General features: G+C 32.0%; 3 protein-coding genes across 4 annotated transcripts; 1 reads left to right on the top strand and 2 right to left on the bottom strand.

Moving 5' to 3' along the window:
* Positions 1–708: 708 nt before the first annotated feature.
* On the top strand, positions 709–7,253 carry LOC122593266 (malignant T-cell-amplified sequence 1-A). Its single transcript, XM_043765654.1, has 8 exons — positions 709–857; positions 1,299–1,380; positions 1,471–1,538; positions 1,654–1,751; positions 4,219–4,355; positions 4,505–4,572; positions 6,386–6,449; positions 6,780–7,253. Exons 1-8 carry the CDS (start codon positions 847–849, stop codon positions 6,795–6,797), a joined length of 546 nt encoding a protein of 181 aa, XP_043621589.1. The 5' UTR covers positions 709–846; the 3' UTR covers positions 6,798–7,253.
* Positions 7,254–11,955: 4,702 nt separating this feature from the next.
* Positions 11,956–15,811, bottom strand: LOC122592445 (epoxide hydrolase A-like). Its single transcript, XM_043764672.1, has 3 exons — positions 15,251–15,811; positions 13,164–13,408; positions 11,956–12,386 (listed from the first exon to the last, which is right to left on the bottom strand). Exons 1-3 carry the CDS (start codon positions 15,716–15,718, stop codon positions 12,140–12,142), a joined length of 960 nt encoding a protein of 319 aa, XP_043620607.1. The 5' UTR covers positions 15,719–15,811; the 3' UTR covers positions 11,956–12,139.
* Positions 15,812–22,892: 7,081 nt separating this feature from the next.
* On the bottom strand, positions 22,893–26,598 carry LOC122592522 (protein SREK1IP1). Of its 2 annotated transcripts, none has more exons than XM_043764772.1 (6): positions 26,304–26,598; positions 24,469–24,538; positions 24,318–24,383; positions 23,927–23,968; positions 23,639–23,695; positions 22,893–23,251 (listed from the first exon to the last, which is right to left on the bottom strand). In XM_043764772.1, the coding sequence occupies exons 1-6, from the start codon at positions 26,486–26,488 to the stop codon at positions 23,159–23,161; spliced, it is 513 nt and encodes a 170-aa protein (XP_043620707.1). In that variant the 5' UTR covers positions 26,489–26,598; the 3' UTR covers positions 22,893–23,158. The 2 variants fall into 2 exon arrangements, with proteins under 2 accessions (XP_043620707.1, XP_043620708.1); XM_043764773.1 differs by having other exon boundaries at positions 24,318–24,380; positions 26,304–26,597.
* Between the last annotated feature and the right edge of the window lie 394 nt (positions 26,599–26,992).

The raw sequence follows: 26,992 nt of genomic DNA on the forward strand, positions 1-26,992 counted from the left end.
CTATCATAAAAACAGAAATATGAGACTGCGTGCAACTTTTTTTTTTTACTTTTCTAATCCGATGGTATAATATATATATATGTCCGCATTTATAAACAAGAGGATGTCCAGTTGAGTTGGTTTGGTGTCTAAACTTTAAATTAATAGGTCCTTGGTTTGATTCTCCCTTTTTTTAATATTTCTTTTAGGTTTTTAATTAGACACATGTAGCTCCCATTCTACTCTTCCTACACATTTTCTTATACTTATACTATATAGGCTAAAGATATTTAACAATAATTTTTTTAATTTTTCACTTTTAAATACATGATATATATATGTTTAACTTTCTAATTTTTTTAATGATATTGGACATTTTATGTTTTGGTTTGTTTCTACTAAATTTATTTTAATTTTCTACTTACTAATTTATTATTCATCAAGATTTATATTAACTGTTATAAAGTTATTATATCTCAAAAATTTCTTTAACGTATAGTTACTTTTTCATTTAAAAAAAATAATGTCAATTCATTTTCGGAACCGTATTCGTAACAAATTTTATATGTTATTATCGCACACAATTAATGTAATATTTTTCGGGGCAACGCTCGGGTGACATACCTCGTTTTTTTTAATCTCAATAAAATATTTTCTATCTATGGAAATTAAAGGTTTATTTGGACCCGAATCAGTTCGAATAAAAAAAAAAAAGAAAACCTATCCGGATCCATTAGTACTTGTATTTGTGAAAAAAATTACCCGTGTGAGATAGATCAAACTGTCTCCATCCCTTCTTCTCCTTCTTCTGCTTAAACCCTACATAAAAACCCATTTTTATATATAATTTCTTCTAATTTAATTGAAATGTTCAAAAAGTAAGTCTCCTTACCCTTTTCTTCATATTTATTTTAATTTTATTTAATTTTAATTTCCGTTAGGCTTAATTGATTATTGATCTTATTATTTGATTGATTGTATAAGATGCAAATTTCTTCATTTATCTGAATCTATATATATATATATATATACTGTATATGTATTTCATCTAAAGTAACTTGCTTTTTTAACAAATATGTTTGTTTATTCGTTATATAAGCCCATTTGAGCTCAGTTATCGGGTATTCGAGATTTGTAAGTAATGACCATAGAAAGAAATGTTACTAAAAAGTAGTCGAAAATCGAAATTAGGTCATTTAAGAGGTCGTCTCGGCTTGACGGGACTGTGTTGTTACAAACTAATATAATGTGGGTTTATGTTCGAGAGTCGGAAAAAGTTTTTTAATCTTTGTATCGTTTTGCGTTGTTGTTACCCTTAGGTTTACCTCGGAAGATGTATCCGGGCAAAATCAAGTTAAAGCTTCTGTGCAAAGAAGAATTCGACAAAGTATTGCTGATGAGGTTCTTGGAAGCAATTTCGTTTTGTTCTTTTATAAAGTTTTTGTATCTATGCTTACTTGAACTGACATTGGTTGCCCGTGACTTGTGCAGTATCCAGGACTAGAACTAGTTTTGGACGATTTGCTTCCGAAGAAATCACCTCTCATTGTTGTTAAATGGTTATTCCTTTTCTACTGTATTAATTTGCTTCTTGATATGCACCTGTTTAATGGCAGTCTTATGGTCTTTAAATAGTCTTTAACGCTCCTTTTTGTTCTGATTGGATGTTGTTAGTCAAAATCATCTGAATCTGGTTGTCGTGAACAACGTGCCGCTGTTTTTTAACATACGTGATGGCCCATATATGCCTACTCTACGACTCCTTCATCAGTGTGAGTACATAATGGTTTTCTAATATATACTTTTACTTTTTATCTTGTACCTTTCGTCATGTATGTGTGTTTTTTATTCTGTTTTCACTTAGTTTGTAGTGTAATATCGTGTGTTTGTGTTATCAGAAGTGTGCATAAACATGTATTGTATTTAAGAAACATATTCAAGAGGAATGCACATAATTGGAATAGGCAGTTACAGAAATTCAATATTGATCATTATAGTTCTCTTGTTTACATATAAAGAACTTAGTGGTGTTAAATAATTAGTGGATTGAGATGCCAAATGGTCTTCATCTCTTTTGTTTACATTCTCGTTGCTTTGACGTTGATCCTTATGCAACAACTATCTATAGGTTTCCTTTGGTAGAGTCTTCAAAGCTCTTGCTTGTGCATCTTTCATCTAGGTTTCAATATGAATATCGGTTTACTTTATATCAGTCTAAGATTCTGATATGATCCCACATCGGCCAAGTATGGGATTGGCTGGTGGTTTATAAGCCTAGGTGTCCCTTCCTCCTTTGAGCTAGCTTTTGGGAGTAAGTTCTACACCTAGCTTGTGGCATGATACGAGCCTATAATGGGATGGGTTCGTATCAGATTCTTCCTTTGGCTTTATAAGAGTTCGCAGAAACTTCTTTTCTTTTTATTTTCTCTCTGTTTGTTAAACACAGTATTTGGTTTGGCATCTTGTATTTTGGGGTCCTTAATTGCAGTTCTGTCAAATATAGTCGGTGAATGATAAAGTTTTACATAATTCCATTTGTATTATAGGAACCACAATTATTTATATCTTTTCTTAGTAGGAAGTTACTCATTTCATCTCACTTGTCATGTTTACCAAATTACTATGATGTCTATGTACATTTTGCGCATTATCTTAGGAAGACATGTTGATGTGGCCTTGTGATCCCCACACACTGTAGGCAGTTTTTGGTGGTCCTGGTACTTAGCTTACCAAATTTTTGCCACATGGATGGGTATGCAAACTGTGAAATATAAGGTCAAGTCTGATATATCAACCGTCTAGTCATTATCCTTGTACGAGACAACAGAATTATTACATGTCATATAACCATGAAATAGCACAAGTTTGTGAATTGATTGAGGTGTAGAGTTCACTTTCCACTAGCAATTGAGATACAATACTGAGTTTAGTTCATGTTTCATAGCAAGTCTACATTAGTTTGAGTTACAAGGAACGTAATTAGAAGTTGAACTAATTCTTCTGATAACTTCCCACCAACTCATAGCCTACTGACAGTCTGAGACCAACTAATGGTGCACAATAGACCGTTCATTTTTTTAATTTACAAAAAAACTAGTAGGCTACCACAGAAACCTAAGATCATCTAGCAAGACTCATAGCTTTCAAAAAAATAAAGTAGCACGCTTCTAAGCATATTGTGTATAACTAGAAGATGATTAGAAAAAAATTACTACAGACATGATAAGTCATTAAGGGTGTGTTTGGTTTATAGGCATGGGATTATGGGAATGAAGAAATATCTTTCATTCCAATTGAAAGTGTTTGGTTGATAGTCTTGGATTACAAATAATATCAAACCCATTAAAATAGCCATAATTTAAACCCACCTGGGTGGTGGGTTTCAAAATCTATTCCCATTTAAACTCAAACCCATAATAATTCCATATTTACAATCAAATACCTACTAAGTTTTTTCTGCCTGTAACCATAGAAATTTTAGATGTACTTGTGGAACAAACAGACTTATTATTAAATATTTAAATTACAACTACGTCATCAATGACTAAAACAGTTAGTTTACGTGTAGTAGGCTAGTAGGATGTGAGAAGTTTAATTATGGTTAAAACAACTGATGTGCTTTGAATAGCTGCACTTGATTTCAGTAACTTATTTTTGTTTACAAGATTTCAAGTATTATCTTATTACTTATAATTAATATAGTCTGCTCATGAAGCTTCAGCTTTTATTGTCAGTTTTACCTTTATTCACCCAAGCTATAGAGTTCCTTATTCTTTTTCCTAGTAAGGTGTACTACAATAATTGATTATTTCACAACTAGAACTAGTGATCATATGATCTCAAAGGGATAACATATGGACTGTTTTTCTCCTTCCCAAAATGAGATAATTTCCTACTTCAGACTAATTGGTGACATGACATGTTTCATATTGAAACGTCTAAACCACCATCTAGTAGCTCGCAGAAAATAATTGTTGATCAACTTAGTTGCATGGTGGGATGTTATTTTTTGTATTTGCTGTTTTTACTATCTTGAATAATTAATTGGTAGGTGATGGAAGATCTTTTATGTGTGATTACATTAATACTGGCTTTTAGATCATGGCAATTAACACTCAACCTTGCTTGAAATACTATATCATCAACGCAACATGATAAACATCCATCGTCATATTACTTCAATTTTGTCCACTTAATCTCATAATAAATCTAATTTTGATTTTTTTTATTTGCATACAGATCCAACCATAATGAAGAAACTACAAGTAGATAGGGGTGCAATAAAATTTGTCCTTGCTGGTGCAAATATCATGTGTCCTGGTCTTACATCACCTGGAGGCATCTTAGATGAGGAAGTCGGTGCAGAAACTCCAGTGGTATGTGAATTAGAATCCTATTACAGTTGTTGCTCCATCTACCAAAATGTTAAACTTTTTTTAGTAACTGTTATTTTTTCTAATTTCTGAATTTAATTTTTTTAATTAGTTTTAATTCTAAAGGTTTTGTTGTTCATCTACTGTGTCAGGCAATAATGGCTGAGGGAAAGGAACATGCTCTTGCCATTGGCTTTACGAAAATGTCAGCAAAAGATATGTAAGTATATATTTTTGTCTAGTCAAATGTTAAGCATCCTTTTGGTTGAAAATTCATATGACTTGCAAAACTATTGAGCTGGTTTTTGTCTTTATATGACATGAAGGGCCCTTATGGTCTATTTCAATCAAAGAATGCTAGCTAATTGGGATCATTTTATATTGAGTCATATGTATCACACTGATCTTGAAAAGTAACTCTAATCTTAGCAAGGTTACTTAATCTTGAATCTCCAACGATTGAGAAACTGTGTAAACCATCAACTTAGTACTAGTTTATGTAGGATGAAAGCCTGGTAAATGAACTTTTGGAATTGAGAAGAAATGAACTAGGCTGCCGAAGAAGTCCTTGAGTCTTATGAAGCAGACAATCTGTATAATACTACGTATTGTTTAATAAGCATGGTAGAGAAATATTCTTCATGAAAAGCACAATAGCCTTGGCTTGTAACCCTATATGAAGCCAATTTTTAGTCTACAGTTATAAACAAGAAATGCGACAAAAGTTTAAACAACTACCAGTTTCTTTAAACTCAATAAAGTCTAGACAGTTTGGGTTTAAAATTTGTTCAGTCTCATACCGGACCTTATACTGAGTACAAACTTAGGGTTTTCATGATATGAATAATATATATAATGACGTTGTTTTAAGTTTGATAAATAGAAGTTATTATAAAAAACCTGGTTATGTACAGGATTGGAACAGACGTATTTATGTTCCGTAACGGGCGGGACCAAACTTATATACCAAATTGTGAACCAAATCGTGAAGCAGCCTTTTGAGTTAGTCAAAACCCAGAACAAAATTAAACATCTTCAGTACTGGCATTGTAGGTCCAATTCCATCTGATTCTTTTGTGTGATTGGTCTGTATTCTGTTGATACCCTTAGTAGTTACGATACACTTGTTAACCAACACAGACGAACGTAAATGAACACAACCAAACTGCAAGTTAAGTAGTTAACTAATATATAACCACTAACTAGAATCTTTACGTTGTAAATTGAACTTTACAGAGTATCCAAATTCCTAGGAAATTTTATAACAATTAAACAGTGCAAAAAAGAAAGTAGATGTCGTTTGGTTAAATGAACAAACATGAATCTTGCTCTCATTCGTTCATTTATGTGTTCATGTTCGTTCGTTTAAGAGTTGTTCATGAACGGTTTGTCGGACGTTCTCTGTCATCTACTGAAATGCATGTTAGCTTTCAAATCTTCACTTAAATCCTAAATATATGGGACGAGAAAGGAATAAAAGAATGTGGAGACAAGTTGTTAGTTTCTCCCCTAGATCAAGTTCAGCTGTCTTTAACTCTTTATATACCTTTATGAACAATGTATTATCCCTATATGTAGTAATATTAGCTGACAGAAATACTTGAAAGCAATAGTTTTCTAAGTTTATGTCTGTACACAGTATATCGTAATCGCTGATATGCATTTGATATTTGCAATTTGTGACATCTATCTATCTTGATATTGCATATCATATTAAAGAATCATATAACTAAAATGTAACGGAAGTATGGGGGACATGAATCACATGACTACCAGGATTGAAGGGTAAGGGTTTTACTAACGATAGCCCTAATGACTATGGTGTAAAAATTTAATAAGTAATAAACAATATCTATCCATATAACCATAACTTATTTGACATAAAACTCTGTAAATACTGTTAATAGGTTATAACTCCTGTCCTCCTACAATTTGAAAGTTTTTTGCTATCTCGAATGAATAAATGCCTTTCTCGATCCCATTTAAGATGTGTACATATTCATTTGCTGTTTTGTATTTTCTTACTTTTGCAGAAAGGCAATTAACAAGGGCATTGGTGTGGATAATATGCATTATCTTAATGATGGCCTCTGGAAGGTAATGCCATGTATCTTTTCATATCTGGACATCTTCTCTTATAGAATGCATGTCTGTAGAGAGAAGTTACCCCTTGAGCTAACAAATACTTGATCCTCTTATTCCATTTCCCCAAAATTACCAAGTGAAAAGTTGGACTTAAATGAAGCTTTTGACTTGTATCATAATCAGTTCACTAAGCGACTTTAGGTTAAAAAGTTGTAGTTAACGAGCCCGAATGTATTTATTTCTTATTCAAAAGGTTACTCCGACACTAATATATGTAGTTCTGGTTGACAAGACGAAATTGCAACGAATATGATCTAATAAAAGTATACGTTCTGTGTGCAGATGGAGCGTCTTGATTGAGCTCGAGCTGGAGCATCTGATGTGAAACAGTATTTCAACATTAAGACAAGCTGCATTCCTTGTCGCAAATACACCATGTCCTTTGATATCCTTTTGGGATTTTTTACTCCTTTCATGTAAGTTTATAGCAAAGCCTAAAAGAGGGTTGCCCGTATACGATTTGGTTTTTGAATTGCATGATTGTTTCTAATTCTCCCCTTTGTTATTGTGTGACATTGTGTCTCACTACGGCAAATTGCAACTGAGCCCTTCAAGCCTTTGGTATTGGGTTATAGATCATTTGGTAGTTATTTGATTTGTCTGGTAGTATAAGCATATAATTTTGCAACTTTGATTTTGTATCTAGAGTTCAAATGTTACAAATGGTATGATAGTAATCCTTGGATGCCTAATGTCCTGTAACGAGATGGTTAGCCGTGCTTTGCTGCTTGTATTGAAACATTGGGTTTTCATTCACCTAAATGAGTTAGTTTGCTGATTAAAATATAATACACAAAGTATTAGATGGTTTACAACTTATACATTATAACACGTTAAAACCAAAAAGTTATCAGAAAGTTGATGTTAATGGAAACACAAAGACAAGAGCAGTAAAATTGTATCTGAAATATTCGGTGTGATTATTTGTGACTTTAATCAAGAGTATAAATGGCAGCTTCAGTCAGAAACTTCGTTGGTATAATGTATTTGGTGAAGTAGCTTATAATTAGCCAGAGGACATCTAGGTGATTTGCATTTTATATAGTTTACATTTTTTTAAACTAATAGCTTATGGTTATGGCGATTATTGAATCATAAGTTACAATAATTTTTGGTACCCAAACTTATAAAATCATAAATTCAAGCTTCTATAAAATTCTTATATACAAACTGTCACATTTATACTAAATCATTTATAGTTTGAAATACGAGGAACCATATATAATGAAATTATAGTACTTATCATGTTTTACTACTTAATGTAAATGACATCTATCGTGCACGTCAAATTTTCAATTCATACTTATTATACTATACATTTATATGCATCCAATCTTCAACGGGTAACAAATTATGATACTTACGTGACAAATTTAATACATTTTTATGCACTTATCTCTATTTTTATGCAAGGGCTTCGTCCATGTTCTTGTTTTGCTATGTCATATTTTAGATTTAAAAAGAGTTTGGTGACAACTTCATGTAGAAAAACAAAAACTTTTAATTTAACTTTTGAAGAGTCTTTCGATTTAGCTAAAACGAAGGAGGTTTTTCTTATTCGGGATATTTAGAGATGACGGGTCATCATTTTTTGATTCGGATGAAGCAAACTTAATGGGGTTTTTTTTTTTTTTTTTTTTCGTGCCCTTTTCGAACCTTTTCCTTGTCACCATCAAGTAATTTGTCCAAAACAAGATTCAAACTAGTTATTGACCACGCATATTACTACGGGTATGTTTTTTATATAATAAAGTTTTGGCAAATTTATGTGAAATATTCGTACTCAAACTTTAAAAATGACAATTTACCATCTAGCAATAACATTAAAATTATTATAAAGGAATAATAAGTCGTATAAAAACACAAACAATAACTATTAATGCTTTAAATGTTTCATGAATATAAGACCTAAGTATGATGAAAATTATTATATATTAAAAACGTTATATATATGTATAAAAACAGAAGAAAATAATCAAAAACCAAATCTTTAAAAGTAAAACCATAACTGTGTGCAAATTGTATGATGAAAACCTGATAACCCAAAAGTTAACTAGTCAATAATAATGAAAATGAATTTTTTTTTTTTCGGGATACAAGTTAAAAGATGAAAATTTAATTAAAAGGAACAACTAAACGTGTAGCAATACAATAAAAATAATATAAAAGAATATTAAGATGTATAAAAACAACATGAACGTAAGACGTAACGATGATAAAAGTTATTATATATATACTAAAAACCTATAAATATACAAGTACTTTATACGTGGAATGTACAAGCTTTTAAAGTACATACTAATTTTAACTAAATTTCGTTCCAACCTCCTAAATTTTAACCAAATTTTGTTTTAACCCCCTAAAATTTCTATTTTTTAACATTTATTCCACATCAAAGTTTTTGCTTTCATTTTCGTGACACTAAACTTTTAGGTTCTCAAGTTTTCATCAAACAGCTTTCACACAGTTACGGTTTTACTTTAAACATTTGGTCTTTGATTATTTTCATTTGTTTTTTTCTACATATAACGTTTTCATTATACCATTATGATAAAAAGATATTGTATAATGAAAACGTTATATATATAAAAAAAACACATGAAAATAATCAAAGACCAAATGTTTAAAAGTAAAACCGTAACTATGTGAAAGTTGTTTGATGAAAACATGAGAACCTAAAAGTTTAGTGTCACGAAAATGAAAGCGAAAACTTTGATGTGGGGTAAATGTTAAAAAAAATTGAAGTTTTAGGGGGTTAAAACAAAATTTGGTTAAAATTTAGGAAGTTAGAATGAAATTTAATTAAAATTAGTATATACTTTAAAAGCTTGTACATTTTATGTATAAAGTATTTGTACATTTACAAAAGTTTTTAGTATATATATAATTTGAGAGCTCTGTCAAAAACAAGACATTTTACCGTCACTAGACCACTTGATGATTGTTGGCCTTTTTAATTTAGCTGATCAATTAAAAATAATAGCTCTTTTGTTCAATAATCTGTTATTTTGTTGTTGGGATCTATAAATATAAATGGGTTTTGATAAATAAAGCTTTAATGATTTTCGTTAAAATGCATTAAATAGTTATACATTTAATATAAAATTTAGGGATGAACTTTTAATATAAAAAGATATAACCTTTTTACGCACATTAACTAAAATGCGTGTTTAATTCAACATTTTTCATATAAATGTTACTTTTATTGCTGACATATTTCAAGCATTTTCGGTGTGTTGGTTGCTGATGACAACCGCATCTGCGTGAGTGTCATATTTGGTAGGCAATGAATATGATATCACGCACCTACTCCGTTACTCGTATAATTATGGACAAATGTACAACACCTATAATTATGGACATGTTGGTAGTTGCTTAATTATTTTTCTCATAATCATACTTGTATTTGGAAAGGAAGTAACATAGGTGGTTGCTACCTATAGCTAGTTTTTCTCATAATCATATTTAATTAAGCTTTAGGAGTGACAGATCAAAGATTTTTAAAAGACGGGCCTGAATTTTTTTTACCTTACACTAACTTAGGACATAGTATTTTAGTCGGGGCTTAATGCAGAAAAAAAAGAAGAAAAAATTATTAAGAAAATCTTGGTTAATGGGGTGGTGACTACCCTTATTGTTCATTGCATCCGTGAATGTGGGTGAGCATGTTTGACAACTAATGTAGATGGCCACACATTCATAAAACTCTTACTCTTATTTTATTTTTATTTTTTTCTTTCCATGAGGCTCGAACTCTAAACCTCCATAGAAAACCAGGTCGACAACCCACCCAAGTTTTGTTGGCAATAGATTGAAGTCTCTTCATTGATAATACAGTTTGAGTTTACTTTTCGGAACGGTGCTAAATTTAATGTCATAAATATAAGTAAAGACATTTTTCAAGGGGGGTAGTTGTGGTGGTGCTTGTTTGGCACTCATGGAGTCACTAATGTAATGGTTCAGCATATGTACAGGTCTAACTTAATGGTTTGGCTGACTTGAATTACACTTGAATGCAAATGAGTCATACATTCATATATACCTCTATGGGATTAGCAGCACATGTGCATTTGAACTGGTACAGCTCATTTTACTCCATATTTCTAGCTACACCACTAAATTTTAGGGGGAAAAAATTATCTTCATTATACTCCAAACTAAGGTGAATTGGGGTATTTTTGACAATTTGATCGCACACGAATGATCCTTGGTTGCAGTCATGAACAATGCTAATTAGTTATTGCCTTATTGGTACTTAATTAAGCTCACGAGCGCGTTGTTTCATAAAACGATAGGTGATTATGAATTAATCGCTAATTAAACCAACCTTGGATATTTTCAGTTACTAGTAAAATGTACAACAACAACAACATGGCTCAATCTTTGTAGCGGAATATAAGGAGGTGAGATGTAGTCAGTCTTGCTTCTACCCAGAGGTAGAAAGACTCAAATGAGACAAAAGCATGAGAGTGTAAAGAGTTTAATAACCATACTTGTCAGCCGACTATCACCTGACTACATTAAGAGCAGAGAAGAATATCAAACATACAATATAACATATTTTAGCGCAAATTCAACAATAATAGTAAATAGAATACTTGAACTTATTAAATGTCGATATAAAAACATAATATACATAAAACCAAGCATGTAGCTAGGATGAGAGTAACAATTATCATTACATGGTCACATATCTTTTGTCCAAGATTTCAAATCTGTATCGACTAAACTCTGAAGAAATGAATGTGCATAATTGAGGCTTTTTGAGCCTTTGATGTTGGCTCATTTTGGTACTTTGGATGATGATGTTTTACGTTCTTAAATTACATATCGTACTTTTTGTAGCACTTAAACTTGCGAAAAGAGACAACAAACTTTAAGAGTATGTACAACCTAATAAAGATATGAGGTCAAAAGATACAAGTTGGTTTTATAAAGTTGATGTCAGGCATATTGATTGGATGAGAAAAGCAATAGTACTCACTATTATGTTTCAATTCACCCCACCAACTGAAATAAATGTTACACACTTGTCAAAGTACCATGGAACCATAAGGATTTTTAGTACCCTTTTTAAGGTGATTGCCTTCCCATATAATGTCACACTTAGGATTTGACATGTCTTGAAGTCATATAGTAGATTTGTAAGATAATGACATTTATAATACTTAAATGATGCTAAATTTTATAACTTCTAAGTTATGTAGAGATTTTGACATGTCCTGCCACATATGTTAAACAAGTAACACACTTTTTTGTAAATTTTGAATTTGATGAAGAAAGAAGTTTTTTTTTATATGCCCCATTTCTAATTCTAGAAAAAACCCCGATTATGTTTGAAAAAGTCTATGTTTTCAGTTCGGTGAGCATTTTTAAAGTCTCAAATTCCTCAAAAACGTAGCAAGTAGTAACTAGTAAGTATTGAATTTTGGCATGTTTACCTTACTGTAAATTGAGATGGAAAATGAAATATATGACATAAATATCATCCTCAAGATAGTTGATCATAGGAACATTAATGTTCTATGAAATTACTAATACTTCTAGCTAATTAATTAAGTTTACAGATTTAACAAAGTTACAGAACCATTGACTTCATTCCCAACCATAGTTATGGAACTTCATAAGTTGTTGGTTGGTGATTAATACTTCTTGATGAAATCATGAATGATAGCAGTTGCTTCTTCAGGCTTCTCCTGGTTAAGAAAGTGACCAACACCTTCCAAAACCACAATTTTATCAAGCAATGGCACATCTTTCTTAAAACCGCCACCGTGCACATACTCTTTTAAGCCCGGTGTTGTGTATACCATGTCCTCGTTCCCTACTACGTAGATCACGGGTAAGTTCACCTGGGCTCCGGTCCATGCTGCCGTGAGCTCCCAATTCCTGTTTCAGATATGAAAATGTTTAGTACATATAGCAACATACACACAAAAACCAACTGGTCAAACCATTTTTAAGTCCAACTCTTTATCGAACCTTGTCCTGTTAGACGCTGTTGGACCAATGTTGAAACAGAAACCATGACCCACACGTTTTTTTTTAACGGCAATAAAACTTTATTAATACAAGATCCCCTAGCAAGATGCTAGAAATCACAATAATAAGTCTAGAGATACAAGAAATTATACAAACTGGAACCTACTCGGAACTTTAACTGCTAGTGTTGCAAAATAATGGTTAAACAAAGATGATTTCAAATAGTATTAAGGCTCATCTCATGTTTTCCTTCCAAGGTCCCACATAAGATCAACCCATAAAGACATCATGATCCTCAAAGTCAAGTAGCCAGCTTGACTTACATATTCCTAACATCCATCTAACCTATGAAATTATTTCTATACGTAAACAATAATAATATCTGTCTTTGGACAAATTTGGATAAAGATGTAGGTCCTATGTATGACCAGCCTTGACACAAAATTCAGAGACTTAATCATATGAGCCAACCTGGACCACTAAATTACCAAGGCAAAGGGACGTATGGTCAGGAGTTGGGTTTGGCATGGCCAAGATGGCGCCGACTGGGCTTGGCTAGTCTAGTTTTGACTTGCCTTGTATCTTCCTTCGTCCCAACGCTTTAGGTCCCCGTATACTATAAACAAACCATTTCAGATAAATAACAGGACTCGACTAGCTAGCTAGGATGTAAAGTATACGTACAAATCCAAAGCACGATAATAGTTCAGCCCGCCAGTGAATCCCGTTTGGTCAAACTTGTCAACGTTATACTTGATATCCTCTTCGGATAACCAACTTGGTAACGGTATTGGTCCATTCAGAGCTTTTAGCCCAAACGGGTCGGATTTAGGCAAACAAGGGGGTCCTGGAGTCCTATCAGTTAGAATTTTCTTAAGCACTTCAGCTGTTTCACAACTTTTAAATTCAGCTTCCATAACTCCAACTTCCTGAAAAACAAAATAAGCAATATATCATATATTATTTTATGTCTACTGTTTTTGATAGCTGTCCATGTTACATTTAAGTCACTCGCATGATATTGCTGGTTTCTCTGTTTTTCTTCTTTTAAATGCATTCATACCATTAATTCCTATATCTATGCTAACAGTTTCTAATTTGTTTTTTCTATAGACGAGGGCTTAAAACCCGTCCGGGATGAAGGAAAATTTTTTTCATGATTAAATTGATTGGTTTTGTTGAATAGTTAAATTATACCAAGTAAATGTTTAGTTTGTCTACCTAACACAAAATGGTATAAACAAAGGTTCACTATACTTTCTTTCAACTTTTGCTACCTTTCTCATTGATGAAGTTAGTTTTTTAAGACTGGGATCGCAAGGTCATAATGGGGAAAGTTTTGGTGTGTTGACTTATTTATAGACTCCATCAAATACACAAACCTTAGGATATACACATGAAAACATTTCAAAAACTGTCATTATCATCAATTCTCATTAATAAGTTATTTTATATAATCAACAACTCACGTACTCACATTCCCTCCAATGATTAAGCAACCCAAACACTATCTCTATTAATATTTTCAACTAACTAAAAATATAATATGCATACACATATTATGATATATCTGATAATAAATAAAGTATTGAATAAAAGGACCTATCGAATTTCAAAGAAAATAAATCTATAACAATACATATATATATATATATATATGTATGTATGTATATATATAAATATAGATACAGATGCATGCTAATATGATAACTTTAGGAATAAAGATTAATACTCTTGGTTTTTCAAAACGTTTTTTGCAAGTCATTAACTTTCCTATACACATATATTTCCTTTGCATTGCAAGTAATCAACTTTCATGCATATAGGTAATTAACTTCCCTCCATACATAATTAACTTTTAAGATTTAGGAAGAAAGATTAATACTTTTGGTTTTCTAAAACAACTTTTGCAAATCATTAAAATTTCCTACCAATATAATTTTCATTTTGCATTTCAAGAACTAATTAGCTTTCTTGTACACATGTATTATAGGCTTTTCAAATTCATTTAACACATAACTATCATTAAGTATTTTCATAATTAACTTTAATATTAATCATAATTATTATGAAGAGAGAAATTAAAGTTTTAGAATTGATTTCAAAACTCAACTTTTATATTATATATATAAAGTCCAAAGTGTATATTATCTCATAAAACATTTCTGACCATTTATATCTATCACCTTATATAGAATGTGTGATACATATTTACAAACTCATTAGAAAAGTTGAAATGGACAACTGCACACAATTAGGACCACCATAACTTAAAAAATCAGAAAACCAAAAAAAACAAAACACATGTTATCATTAATATATTAACATATATATAGATATAGATATATATCTCAGTATTTTGCCTATCTTTTACTTGTGTACTGGTCCATCTACTGTCAATCTCTCATTATATTGACTAACACATATTAAAATTTAAAAAAAAAAAAAAAACCCCGGTGAATCGACCTTCATGGTGGGGTTTTTTCTTATATTTTGGATTAACTGACATAAATTTTTTTAACCTTTTGCAATCTTAACAGTTTAAGTTCTAAGATGGGTAGTCTAGACTCTTTATAGTGTTGTATTTCTAGATCTTGTGCATTCCAACACTAGTATCTTGCTAGAGTATTAAGTTTATTTTGTAATTGTAATTGTAGATATATACAACTCAAAATAGAACACATAACAGGACAAACAAAGTTAAATATAGCAAAAACGGTATTTCGATTCTGAAGAAGATAATTTAGATAATAGACAAGAGAAATGAATACCTGAAATCTGCACATGTAATAATCTTCACCAAAAAAAGTTCTCATAGTTTCAACAGGTTTCATTTTTGGAATTCTAGGCCGGTAAGGAACCGACATGCATGCGTATGCCTTCACTTTTTCCGGCCTAAACATACACAAGTACCATCCAATCATGGCTCCCCAATCATGAGCCACAAGGTACACTGGCTCACCACCCAACGAGTCAATAAGTGCAACCAAGTCACCAACAACATGGAAGCAAGTATAACTCGTTTCAGAGGGTGGTGCGTCAGTGTCACCATATCCACGTAGGTCTGGGGCTACGCAGTGGTAGCCCTGGGCTGCTAAGGCGTGGATTTGGTGACGCCATGTGTACCACAACTCAGGAAAACCATGCAAAAAAAGGATTGTTGGGCCTTCACCTTTTTCAGCAATATGCATGTTGATTCCATTCACTCTAATTGTTCTATGCTCAATGGGTTCTTCCATGATGTTGAAGTTAGTTGAGATATTGTGATGCAAAGTTGGGGCAAATTATGTAGAAGTGAAGTTGGCCTTGTATTTATAGAGGCTATATATAGAGTCTAGCTAATCCAAAAAATATATATTGTGTGGATCTTGAATTCATGATGTTGTATAACTATTTTTACCTTTAATTTATTTTATCAACATATATGGAGTTTTTGTATTTATAGTTTGAGACAAAAATGGAAGTTACTTAGTGTCGATGGTTTTAGCATTTTCTTTATTAAAAGTATACTACTTAATAAGTAATAATAAAAATTGGAGTTGAAGAAGATCGGGAACATTAAAATCAAGGTTAGACCATATTAGAGAAACAAGCCAAACCTATCATGAATATTTATATATAAGTCAAATTTCTAAATCAATTGATGTAACTTTTATAATGTGTTACTCATATATAATGTGTACGTATAATTGTATAAAGATGATAACATTTTTTTTATTATTCACATTTAAACATGCTATCGTACATTTCTTTAATTAAAGCATAGACAAAAATCTTTTTAGACGTACATATATTAAAGATTAATAAGTATATTTAATAAATTTTGATACACGTATTTCATTAATAAATGGATACATACTTCGACTAAATGTTTGTTTATCACTTCTCAAATAAGTTTGATCTTAATATGTTTTCTCTTGTCAACATGATTGGAAGATGATAGTATGTTCAGCAAAACTTATATATTATATGAAAAGGACTTGATAGCTAGGTTAGGTTGTCTAAGAATTAAATATTGTCATTTGGTGAATAATGGCATGAGAAACTTCTATGGAGGTAGACATTTCGTGTTAATATTTTTATGAGTATTTTTTTTTCTTTTGTCAAGTTATAAGTTTTGCAATCAATAACTAACCACTGATCGATATATGCACACTACTCGTGTATATAAATCGTCTCAAATTAACTAGTATTTATCGATGATGGTAATGTGCTTTATCTATAAAAACATGACTAAGTTTTCTTTCTAGCAGGGAAACACATGTTTAATTAAGTCTATAACAACGTGAAGGGTGAGCTAATGGTGTGAGGCTGCCACTAGTTGATCCAACTAATCTTACAATGCCAAAAGCCCAAAATACAGTTACATTGATTCCAAAATTTTTTTTTTTCAGAAACTCCGTCTTGTTAGTAAAATCTAAATATTTTTACCATGCAAACCATAGATCATTCACCATGATTAGGGCTCATTCTTTCCTTTAGTAATTATGTGCTGAATATATTAAATGAGTGAATGTATAAATAATGTCTGTATATATTAAATAAAAAACAGGTAATTGACAGTTAATTTTGCTTATTAAATTAAAAAAACCATAAAATTCAACACAGTGAATTAAATTTTTAATTATTAAGTAAAAAGAAACAAAGTTGTACAAAAGTCAAGATATGAGATATTCAATCACCACTAATAGTTCATTCTAGCAAATAAATTTTTTAACCCTTCAAAAATTCTATTATTATTATTATTATTATTATTATTATTATTATTATTATTATTATTATTATTATTATTATTATTATTATTATTATTATCTCTTGGGACCATGATGTATCTAAAGAATCACCGAAATACAAGTGCAGGTGACATCTATTTCTGATGAGTTATTAAATGTTTACAATTTACGGTCAAAACTCTAACTTTGCCACCACACTAGGGTAGTTGAAGGGAGTAAATACCTCTACACCTTATAAATCCAATTTAATTTTCTGTATAATCCTTTAAAATATATATTTACGGTATATTAATTTTAAAAACCAAATACTACGAGTTGTACGATAGTATTACGAGTGGAAAGTGGATGTTATTTTAGTCGTACCAAAATTTTCTATCTTCTTAGTGCTAATTTGGGTCAGATATTAAAAAAAAAAATGATTAATCAACCTAACTCATATGCCTAAAAATCTACTTAAAATCTTAAGAATTTGACATATGGATTCCACTAATTCTCTTTTCTAATCTTATCCTCTGATTTTTCTACATGTCATCATCTTACTATTAAACATATCTTTAGACACACCAATTAGGTTGATTTATCATTATAAAAAAAAACAATTTTTTTTTATAACTTAGATAGTATATATTCTAGTGAGTATATATAAAAGTCGAGCAAAATAATGCAATGGGTTAAATACTCAATTTAATAGCTTGATTTATTACTTAAATTAAGAAATCAAATTTTGTCATCTTCTATACACTATTACATTATTACATGCAATGGTTATATACTTAATTATCTTGTTTAGTTTAAGTCCTTTTAGGACAAGACATTGATGATATCTCTTGCCCATTATGCCTATATCAGGTTGAATCAATCCAACATTTCCTTTCGTTTTGTATGTTTTTTAATGAACTGGTACAACTCATAAGCGACTGAACACCGATTGACATTGTTATTGCTAACCCAAAATCGACACTAGAATGGATTCATGGCTCTCTTTTCCCGTCCAAGTTTAAAAGAATTTTGGAATCTATTTGTTACGCGTGGTGGTGGCCGTTGTGGAAACACCAAAATCATGTGATTCACCGGGAGATTGACGACTCAAGTATTGTTGTATTTCACTCTATTGTTTCTATTTCATATTGTTGGATCTCTAACTGTGATAAGAAATCTAGTATCCCATGGTCAGTATGGGTGACGAGTCCTTCATTTTTATTGTAATTTGTAGTAGCTGATTTATTGCCTAGGCGTCTTGCAGAAGCAATTTATTATTAATAAACTTAATGTTGTTCAAAAAAAAAAGTCCTTTTAGCTATTTAAAAAAATGGAATTAGAGAGGTAACCACATAATTTGACGATAATATTAGGCTAAAGATAGCTTGTGGTGTAGCTAATTATACAAAGGAGATAGTGTGTGTAGTTTAAGAGTTAATTAGAAGATAATTAATATAAATAAATAAGAGGGCACACTGGTTAATTATTTCATATATCCACAAAATTTAACTTTTCAACATGAAAGGTATATATATAAATTATTTGTTATGTAACTTTGGGTTAAGTTATATATATGTATTAGTGTATTACCAGTATAATATAAATAATCTTGATAAATTATCACCAAATGGTTAAATACTTAAATGATATGTTTTCTTACAAGAGATTTTTGGTTCGACTTATATGCAAGACATATTTGACGACTGACGTGACCACATATCTTTAATTTTCATATATGGTTAGCCTAGGTTAGTTTTCCACTTTTCCTCCACGGATCTTTACGATTTTTCATAAAAAAAATTTTAATCAAATATTTATTTTATGAGGGAGCTCTCTATAACAAACTAAGGTTAAACAACATTTATTAAACACTTTGATATTTACAACTAACTGACGCCGCTAATGAAATCGCAGTAATGCAAGCCTGCTAATTAACCCTATCAAATATCATAGCCCAATGCAATGTGTGAGAGAAGAAAATCTTGTGTATTCATTTAAGTACACAACGGTTATAGCCCGGTTGGGCCCCATTTGACTTCGCGAAAGTTATATACTGATCGTATATATATTTTTATCACATTAATTAGCAGTATTTTAAACTTATAATATTAATATTTAGAAAGGAAAAAACACGTAACCATGTCCGTAGAATTTCTCCCATTTGGCCACCTAAGTTGGAAGTCTAACGTTAGTATCAATAAGTTATGGTTTGTCATGTTTGTATGTTGAAACGCCCGGTTTTATAAGTTGAGAGTTGATATCCTACGACACAAATTATTCATTCACAATATACGTATATATTATACTACACAGTATACAACTGTGTAAAACATTGATGGTACGTTGTGGATGGCTAGTTAATGGTATCAATGAATGTTAAAAAAAAAAAAAGTTAATGGTATCAATGGACAACTTAATGGAGTAGTTACATATATTTACGAGTAGTTAATATTCAAAAGAATATTTAAAGCCCACCTCTTGCTACAGTCGAGCAGTTATTTTTCTTTACATAAAGGGAAACATTATAACATAGGAATTCAACTACACAAAAAGACTTCTTTAAATAATGCCGAATACGATCCTACGAATCATGGAAATTAGGTACTCCCGCCAACCTTAACATGCCATTTATAATCATGTCACCTAAATTGGTATAACACACAAATATATCGATCATAATTATGTGATTCAAAGAAAAAAGATACGAGTAGGTTTTTAAAGTAAGATATTACATGTGTTATAACTTGGTGATAGAATATCATTTAGCAATTATCATTAGTTGTATCGATTACCATATTGAAGAAGCTAGTTTCTATGATACCAAAAGTATTTATATATATTATTGTTTTTTTTAGTGATAGGCCTTTTTCACAAAATCTAATTATAGTATTAGATGTGGTTAAGAAGAGGTTCGTCAAAAATGGTCACAAGATAAACAAAAAGAACTATATACCTCCAAGTAAAAAAACCCGACTTCCTCAAAAAGTGGATAGGAAAAACTTCAACAAAAAAATAATATTAAATAGAGTTAATTACTGAAATGGTACCTAACGTTTGCGCCATATTACTGGTTTCATACATTTCCTTTTGAAATTACGCTAATCATACCCAACGTATGCGAATCTCCACTTAGACCATACTGGAGGCTAAGGCTAAGGCTAAGTGGCTAACGTCGTCACGTAGCCGTTAAAAACCCCTCCATGTGACTTGCACGTGAGGGGTAAATATGTAATATCGTGTTTCTTAATTACTTAAATGGTACCTAACGTTTGCACGATATTGCTGGTTTCATACCTAATGTTTCCTAATTACTTAAATGGTATGAAAATATTTCATACCATTTAAGTAATTAGGAAACATTAGGTATGAAACCAGCAATATCGTGCAAACGTTAGGTATCATTTAAGTAATTAAGATACACGATATTACATATTTACCCCTCACGTGCAAGTCACGTGGGGGAGGTTTTAACGGTCACCTGACGGCGTTGGCCTCCAGTATGGTTCTAGTGGAGATTTGCATACGTTGGGTATGATCATCGTAATTTCGAAAAGAAAGGTGTGAAACAAGTAATATGGCGCAAACGTTAGATATCATTTTAGTAATTAACTCTATTAAATATTTTACATAATTGTTTGACCATACGTAGCATATATTGTGTTACTTTCTACATGTCGTATATTGATAAATATTAATTGTGTGTAAAGAAGAATAAAGTCATTGAGTTAGGTATGACAAGACTTCAAGACTTTGTTAGAAAAACTGTTTTTTATAGATGGTTTATCTTATTTTGGCTAGAGATCCTTATAAAAATAATCTTTCTATCTCTGGGTAATATGTAATTATGCAAGTTTTGGTGTGGATATATCATATATGCAATTAGTGAGAATCCACATTGAATCCGTACGTGTAACCCGAATAGGCAATCCGAAGTTTGAATTCCTAATACAGATAAAGTTAACCCATTGCCAACTGAATCGGGAAGATTACTCAGTTTTGGATTCGATAGTTTCCCGTTTCCTAATAGCAGCAATTATTTGTTACATAGAATAGGGATCGATGTGGGTGAAGGCAAGATATGCAAACTACTCCCTCCATCTTAATTTAAATGTTTTGGTTTGAGTTTTTGAGTCTTTTACTTTCAAATTTGACCGTAAATATTTTTGTTTGTGTTATATAACACTTGATATAACATATATGAATTGATTGAGTTTTAAATGTACTTTTCATTGGTATAACTTTCATTAACTAATCTATAACACAAACAAAGATATTTACGGTCAAAGTCGTATGAAAAAGACTTGATCAGTCAAAATATGCCAATTAAGATGGGACGGATAGAGTATATGATAATACGTATTATTATTCGAGAACGTTACCCGCGTGATGCGACGGTGTAATGGGAGTGGTGGTGGTGGGGTGCGGTGGTAGCAGCGGTGGTGGAAGTGGTGGCGGCGAGTAGTAGAGGTTATTAACTTAACGTGATTTAGATGTATTGTACATTATGCATTAACATGTGTACATTGATGAAAGTTGAATGTTAGAGAGTTGAAAACCCTATTTACTTTATAATATAAACATCGGTAGAAAGTATAGATAAATATAGATAGTTATACATCGGTGACCTCGTACGTTACGAGGGCGAGAAGAACACTTCATTCAATATGGACAGTTAATACCAATGGGCAATGGTGACTAGTTGTTATAATATAATATGGGGTTTTTTCTTCTTTAAAAGGGTAAAGTACGAAATAAAGAGCAAATTTAAAAGCGTCAAAAGGTGGTGAGAAATTAAGATATACTAGTAGAGTAGACAATTGACCACATATCGTCTTACTGAATCTTGTTTTCAAGTCCTAACTCCTAACGATTGTAAGTAAAAAAATATAGGATTTTTTTTAGTGATAAATTCACAGCAAACTTTTGCCATATAGGAGGCCAGTAAAATATACGAGTATATTCTTACGTAGAAACTTTAAGAGATAGGAAGATACAGGGATAAGTGGATAACTAAGCACATATTTAGCTGAATCAACAATTATTCTTTTTGAACAATAGTTAGCGATTGGACTCAGCGACATTGTCTTTTCATCATCCGGTAAAGATCGACCACGTCACTAGCACAGTCAATCCAAGGGCGTAACTGACGGTAAAAGTCCGACTACTAATATACATACAATGTTTAAAAATATTTGATAAAGTTGAAGATATGGGTTGAGGAAAACACCATATATAGTTCTCATAAATTGGTGATAGAGCTAATATTTATATCCAATGTTTATAATATGCATTGTGATTCTTGAGAAATCAAGTCAGTTTTAATTTTCCAAATAAAAGTAGATAACAGATAAAATGAAATAGGGGATAACTAACCAAGGACCAAGGTCAATGAACTAAATCCTGGAGAAAAACAGTTGATCACCACGCTGATGGTCCATATCGGGGCTTGACTGGAGACGGTGGCAAAAAAAAAGTCACATTACGGTTATTAGAATCGGTGCATCCAGGACTAATTATTTTGCAAATCACTATCATGGTACATACAAGATAACCTAGCTAAGATAGGAGCCTTGTTGATTACAGATTTACAGAAACACAAATGACAAAACTGTATAGGCCTAAACAAGCATAACATGCCAAATAACAACAAAGGATGGCCTATCAAGAAAATAAAAAAAAATGGATATGACACCACTTAAGATTACAATGAAAGACTAGGCTTAAAAAGATCAAATGTCATAACAATCCACCAGTATCAAACTTCTACCAAATATAACCAAAATCCAGTTCTGAGAAGATCCAACAAAATGAGAAAACCGAAATGTGCAAACAAACAAATAGGTTGTAGCAAGGGTATAGGCCAACAACAAACATACATTTTGCCCATTACAAAAAGGAAAAATAATATAAGCCAAATGGGCAGATCAAAATCTTTGATAGATAATGTGGAGCAAATTCACCATGGAATCAGTCATAACTGGCATTCAAGAATTTCAGCAGCTGGTTCCGATTATTTTCCGCCTCCTTATCCTTCTTTGTCTTTTCGAGCTTTAATAAAATCTACGGATCAAAAGACAAAGAAGATGCGTCAAGTGCACTCTTTTCAAGCAATTAACTTGTAAATGGGTCCATTTGGTCTACATTTTCTACTCGAATTGCTAAAAGTCACCCGATATATTAAAATGCATGAAGCCTCCTCTCCGATAACGTACAGATTATGGTTAAAAAATTAAAATCACAAGTTTTGTAGTAATATTTGGCTAACTATATTCTTGTAAAAACTTCTAGAAAATACTAGCTGTACAATGAGTTCTGTTGTCAAGCTGGTCCAATGCCTAAATAATATGTTCAATCAAATCCAATTAGACCAGTAACCCAACCCGCCCATTTTGCCATTTTTACTGGATAAAAAAACACATGCCAAGTAGAAAGTTAATAAAAATTTACCTTTTTACCAGATACAGCACTGCGACGAACACCATCATCTTTATCACGGCCAAGAAACTGCAGAAGGTGGATGATTCAGATAAATGCAATACAATAACATGTGTCTGTGTGGCCTTTTACACAAGGACCATACCTTTTTCTTTTCTTTCTGTTTTTTCTATTCGTATAATTTTCTAGCAGAGAAAACTTTCAGAGCACAGTTACCAATGGATCAAAGTTTATTAGGTGTTTCGCTCGGATATCTATCAGTTCACGAGATGATTTAGAGAATATGATCAGAAGACTTACCTTTGAGAGTTGGACAGGGCCACTGCTTCCATCCTCTTGGTTCTGTTAAATCTCCCATTGCCAGAACACAAATCCGAGCCAGAACAACATCCAGACATGCCAAATTAGCAATCATTCATCATGTCAGCCAGCTCCAATTTCAAAGAGCCAATTCATGGAAAAAGGCAGAAAATATTATAAGCACCTTATATATCCAATTTACACTTGATTAAACTAGATACAAAGATCATAAGTAACGTATCAATATTCACAGCACTATGACTTGAACAGCAGAATAGTCAATAAAACCAAAAAAAATGCCTAGTAGTTATATTTGAATGCGATAACATTGAATCTACTATCATATGTTAAATCAACTTTCTATGCGGCTAATATTAACGCAATGGCCTACCTCCTTTTCTTTTCGTTTATCCCGTTTCTTGTGATGCTTAGCCTTCCCCTTTTCTTTATCCTTCTGCTGAGGGGAAAAAGAACATCAGACAAAATGACACAATGATTAACCATAACTGTGGCGAGTAATTCAATGCTTGTAAAAATCCAACCTTTTTGTGTCGATTTTCGTGCTTATGTTTCTTTGAGCGATTGGATGGCCCATCTTCACTGCTGGATGAACTGCGGTATGAATATATACACTTATTTAAAAGTACTTGGATAAGAAAATTTGTAAAGAGTGTCATTATCATGCTTCTCACAAGTGTTTAGCACCTTAAAGCATAGTTGCAAAAAGCATGACTGAAACGCACCACGCACCAAAGCCCCGAGAACCATGGTGCACGAGGCCCAAGCAGTTGGGCTTAATATTAAGTGGAGCAAGACACATGTGAGGCCCATCTAGGCGCCATGCCTAGAGAAAAGTTTAGGTCTTTGGTAATATTTCGGTGACAGAATATGGGCCTTTCCATCAAACTAGATTTCCCAACCAGAATGTAACAATCGTCTATGTAATCAAGTATGCAATGTGTAGTTCTCTCTTTCGTTTTCATCATTGTTAAGTCTATTCATGCAATACACCTATGGATGAATTTTTTTGGACAAGTATGCAATGTGTATGCAGCTGCTGTGTATGCAATGTGTTTTCATCATTGTTACGTCTATTCATCTAGGCGCCATGTGTATGCAGCTGCTGTCCATACTACAGATTTGATAAGCTCCAGATGATTATCTAAAATCCAAAATAAACTACATTGTAAAGTGATAGGTATGTAGTCACTATATCAATCTCCATAACTACGACCAGTACGCATTATATGTAAATGTATGTGTGTACGTACTTGGTTCAAGACCAATGTTTAACAATGTCAAACCTGATCGGAACTCACGAGTTACTCGAGAATCAAGATTGATTCGAAATTAGTCAAGTCAAGCTTCAGCCAGTCGGGTACAATTCCAGGTTGAGCTATTTTATAATGTTATCCTTTGTATGTTATATATTCTTGGATAATTATCTTACCACTTAATGGAGTCAAGCTCAAAGTATTGAGTCCATTAACCCTAACATTAAGTCATGCTAAGTTTGATCAAACTAATACTTTAATGATGATAACTGAGTCTAGTGGAGTTGAGCTTAGCGCAAAAGTATATGTAAACTAATCGAGCTTGAGCTTGAAAATAAAAGCTCGTTCGAGCTAAAGTCAAGTCAAATAATATAACCTATACATGCCAACCAGAAGAAAAAATAACCACAAACACCCTTTATATCCTAACATAATGTGCAAAACACATCATATTTCAACTAAGCAAATGAAAAAAATAAGTTTTCCTGCATAAATAAGCTATGATAACACAAACCATACACCTTTACTCGCAAAAGTATTTCCTAACATGTTATAATATTTATTTTTAGAAGATTCTCACTATATAACATACGAAGGAGCTTATGACCGCTTATTTATCTTCTGATCATAGCTATTAAAGCAATGATTAATAGGTTCATACTCAGAGCGATGGTAAATATGGTCGCGACTCACAAGCTACTCGAGAGTCGATATTGGTTCACAATTAGTATCATCAAGTTAAGCTTCAACTACTCGGGGTTACAGTTTCAGGTCGAGATAGAGTGTTAAAGATACTCAACTCATAGAGCTCACAACGCTATTTTAAAACTTTATCCTTCGTATATTATATATTCTCGCATAAACTGAGTCAACTCGAGTCGAGCTTGAGCTTAAAAATAAACGTTCAAGTTTCAAGCTTTAATTCACTACATCGAACTGAGTCGGTTTGATCATGCCTCTAAATATGGAACTTAATATCATTATTTTCATATCTAGATCTATTGTATATTTGTATTTCTATAATAAAATAATAAGTAAAAAAAAAAAAAGAACAGATAATATATAAAGATAATTGATGAATATATAAAAATAAATAAGAATACCTGTAGCCATCAGATGATGAAGAAGAAGGGCTACGTCTACGACGTCGTTTTGTATGTGGGCGGCTTTTTTTGTTGATTTTGAGAGAATCTTTTTTGTGGGATTTATTACGTCGACGAGAACGACGGTCACGATCTGAAGATGAAGATGAGGATACATCTGATGACGAAGATGATGAGGCGGCCATTGTTGTGTTGGAAAAAACACAGATATCTCAAAATCAAACCCGTATAACAAGCCCAGATGTTGGTTTCGAGAGCTTTACCTCAATTTTGTTTTATTTAAGCCAAAAGTGTTACGACAGTTGTGTCTCTCGGGCTAATTTTTAGTACCGGTGGTCCGGTTCGGGCTCAACTTGGAATGGCCCGACTTGAAAATGGGCTATGTGGATAGTACTTGAATTTGAATTAATGTTAGGAAAACTGAATTTTATTTTAAGATGTTGAAAAGTATATGGTTTCTCTTGTTTAAGTTATGTTAGAAAACTGAATTTTATTTTAAGATGTACTTTTTTTTAAAACATTCGGTAGGATATCATCTCTTAGATTACAGGAAAAAGCCCGGAATAACTCGTTAAACGACACAACAACTAATTGAGATAAAACTTATGCCCTCTTCAAATTCGAACCTATGTCTCCCTATGCCAAGCCTTCGTAGAAGGGCTTTGGATGACATGAAACCATTGGCTAAG

The sequence above is a fragment of the Erigeron canadensis genome, chromosome 3 (assembly GCF_010389155.1).
Source record: "Erigeron canadensis isolate Cc75 chromosome 3, C_canadensis_v1, whole genome shotgun sequence".
Lineage (NCBI taxonomy): Eukaryota > Viridiplantae > Streptophyta > Magnoliopsida > Asterales > Asteraceae > Erigeron > Erigeron canadensis.

Coding starts and splice junctions, on each gene's coding strand:
- LOC122593266 (XM_043765654.1), top strand. Junction 1,539..1,653: donor CCTCTCATTGTTGTTAAATG/GTTATTCCTTTT, acceptor GGATGTTGTTAG/TCAAAATCATCTGAATCTGG. Junction 4,356..4,504: donor TCGGTGCAGAAACTCCAGTG/GTATGTGAATTA, acceptor CTACTGTGTCAG/GCAATAATGGCTGAGGGAAA.
- LOC122592445 (XM_043764672.1), bottom strand. CDS start 15,718: ATGGAAGAACCCATTGAGCATAGAACAATTAGAGTGAATGGAATCAAC. Junction 13,409..15,250: donor ATTACATGTGCAGATTTCAG/GTATTCATTTCT, acceptor TTTGTTTTTCAG/GAAGTTGGAGTTATGGAAGC. Junction 12,387..13,163: donor TATTATCGTGCTTTGGATTT/GTACGTATACTT, acceptor TATCTGAAACAG/GAATTGGGAGCTCACGGCAG.
- LOC122592522 (XM_043764772.1), bottom strand. CDS start 26,488: ATGGCCGCCTCATCATCTTCGTCATCAGATGTATCCTCATCTTCATCT. Junction 24,384..24,468: donor ACGAAAATCGACACAAAAAG/GTTGGATTTTTA, acceptor TTTTCCCCTCAG/CAGAAGGATAAAGAAAAGGG. Junction 23,969..24,317: donor ATAAACGAAAAGAAAAGGAG/GTAGGCCATTGC, acceptor GAGATTTAACAG/AACCAAGAGGATGGAAGCAG.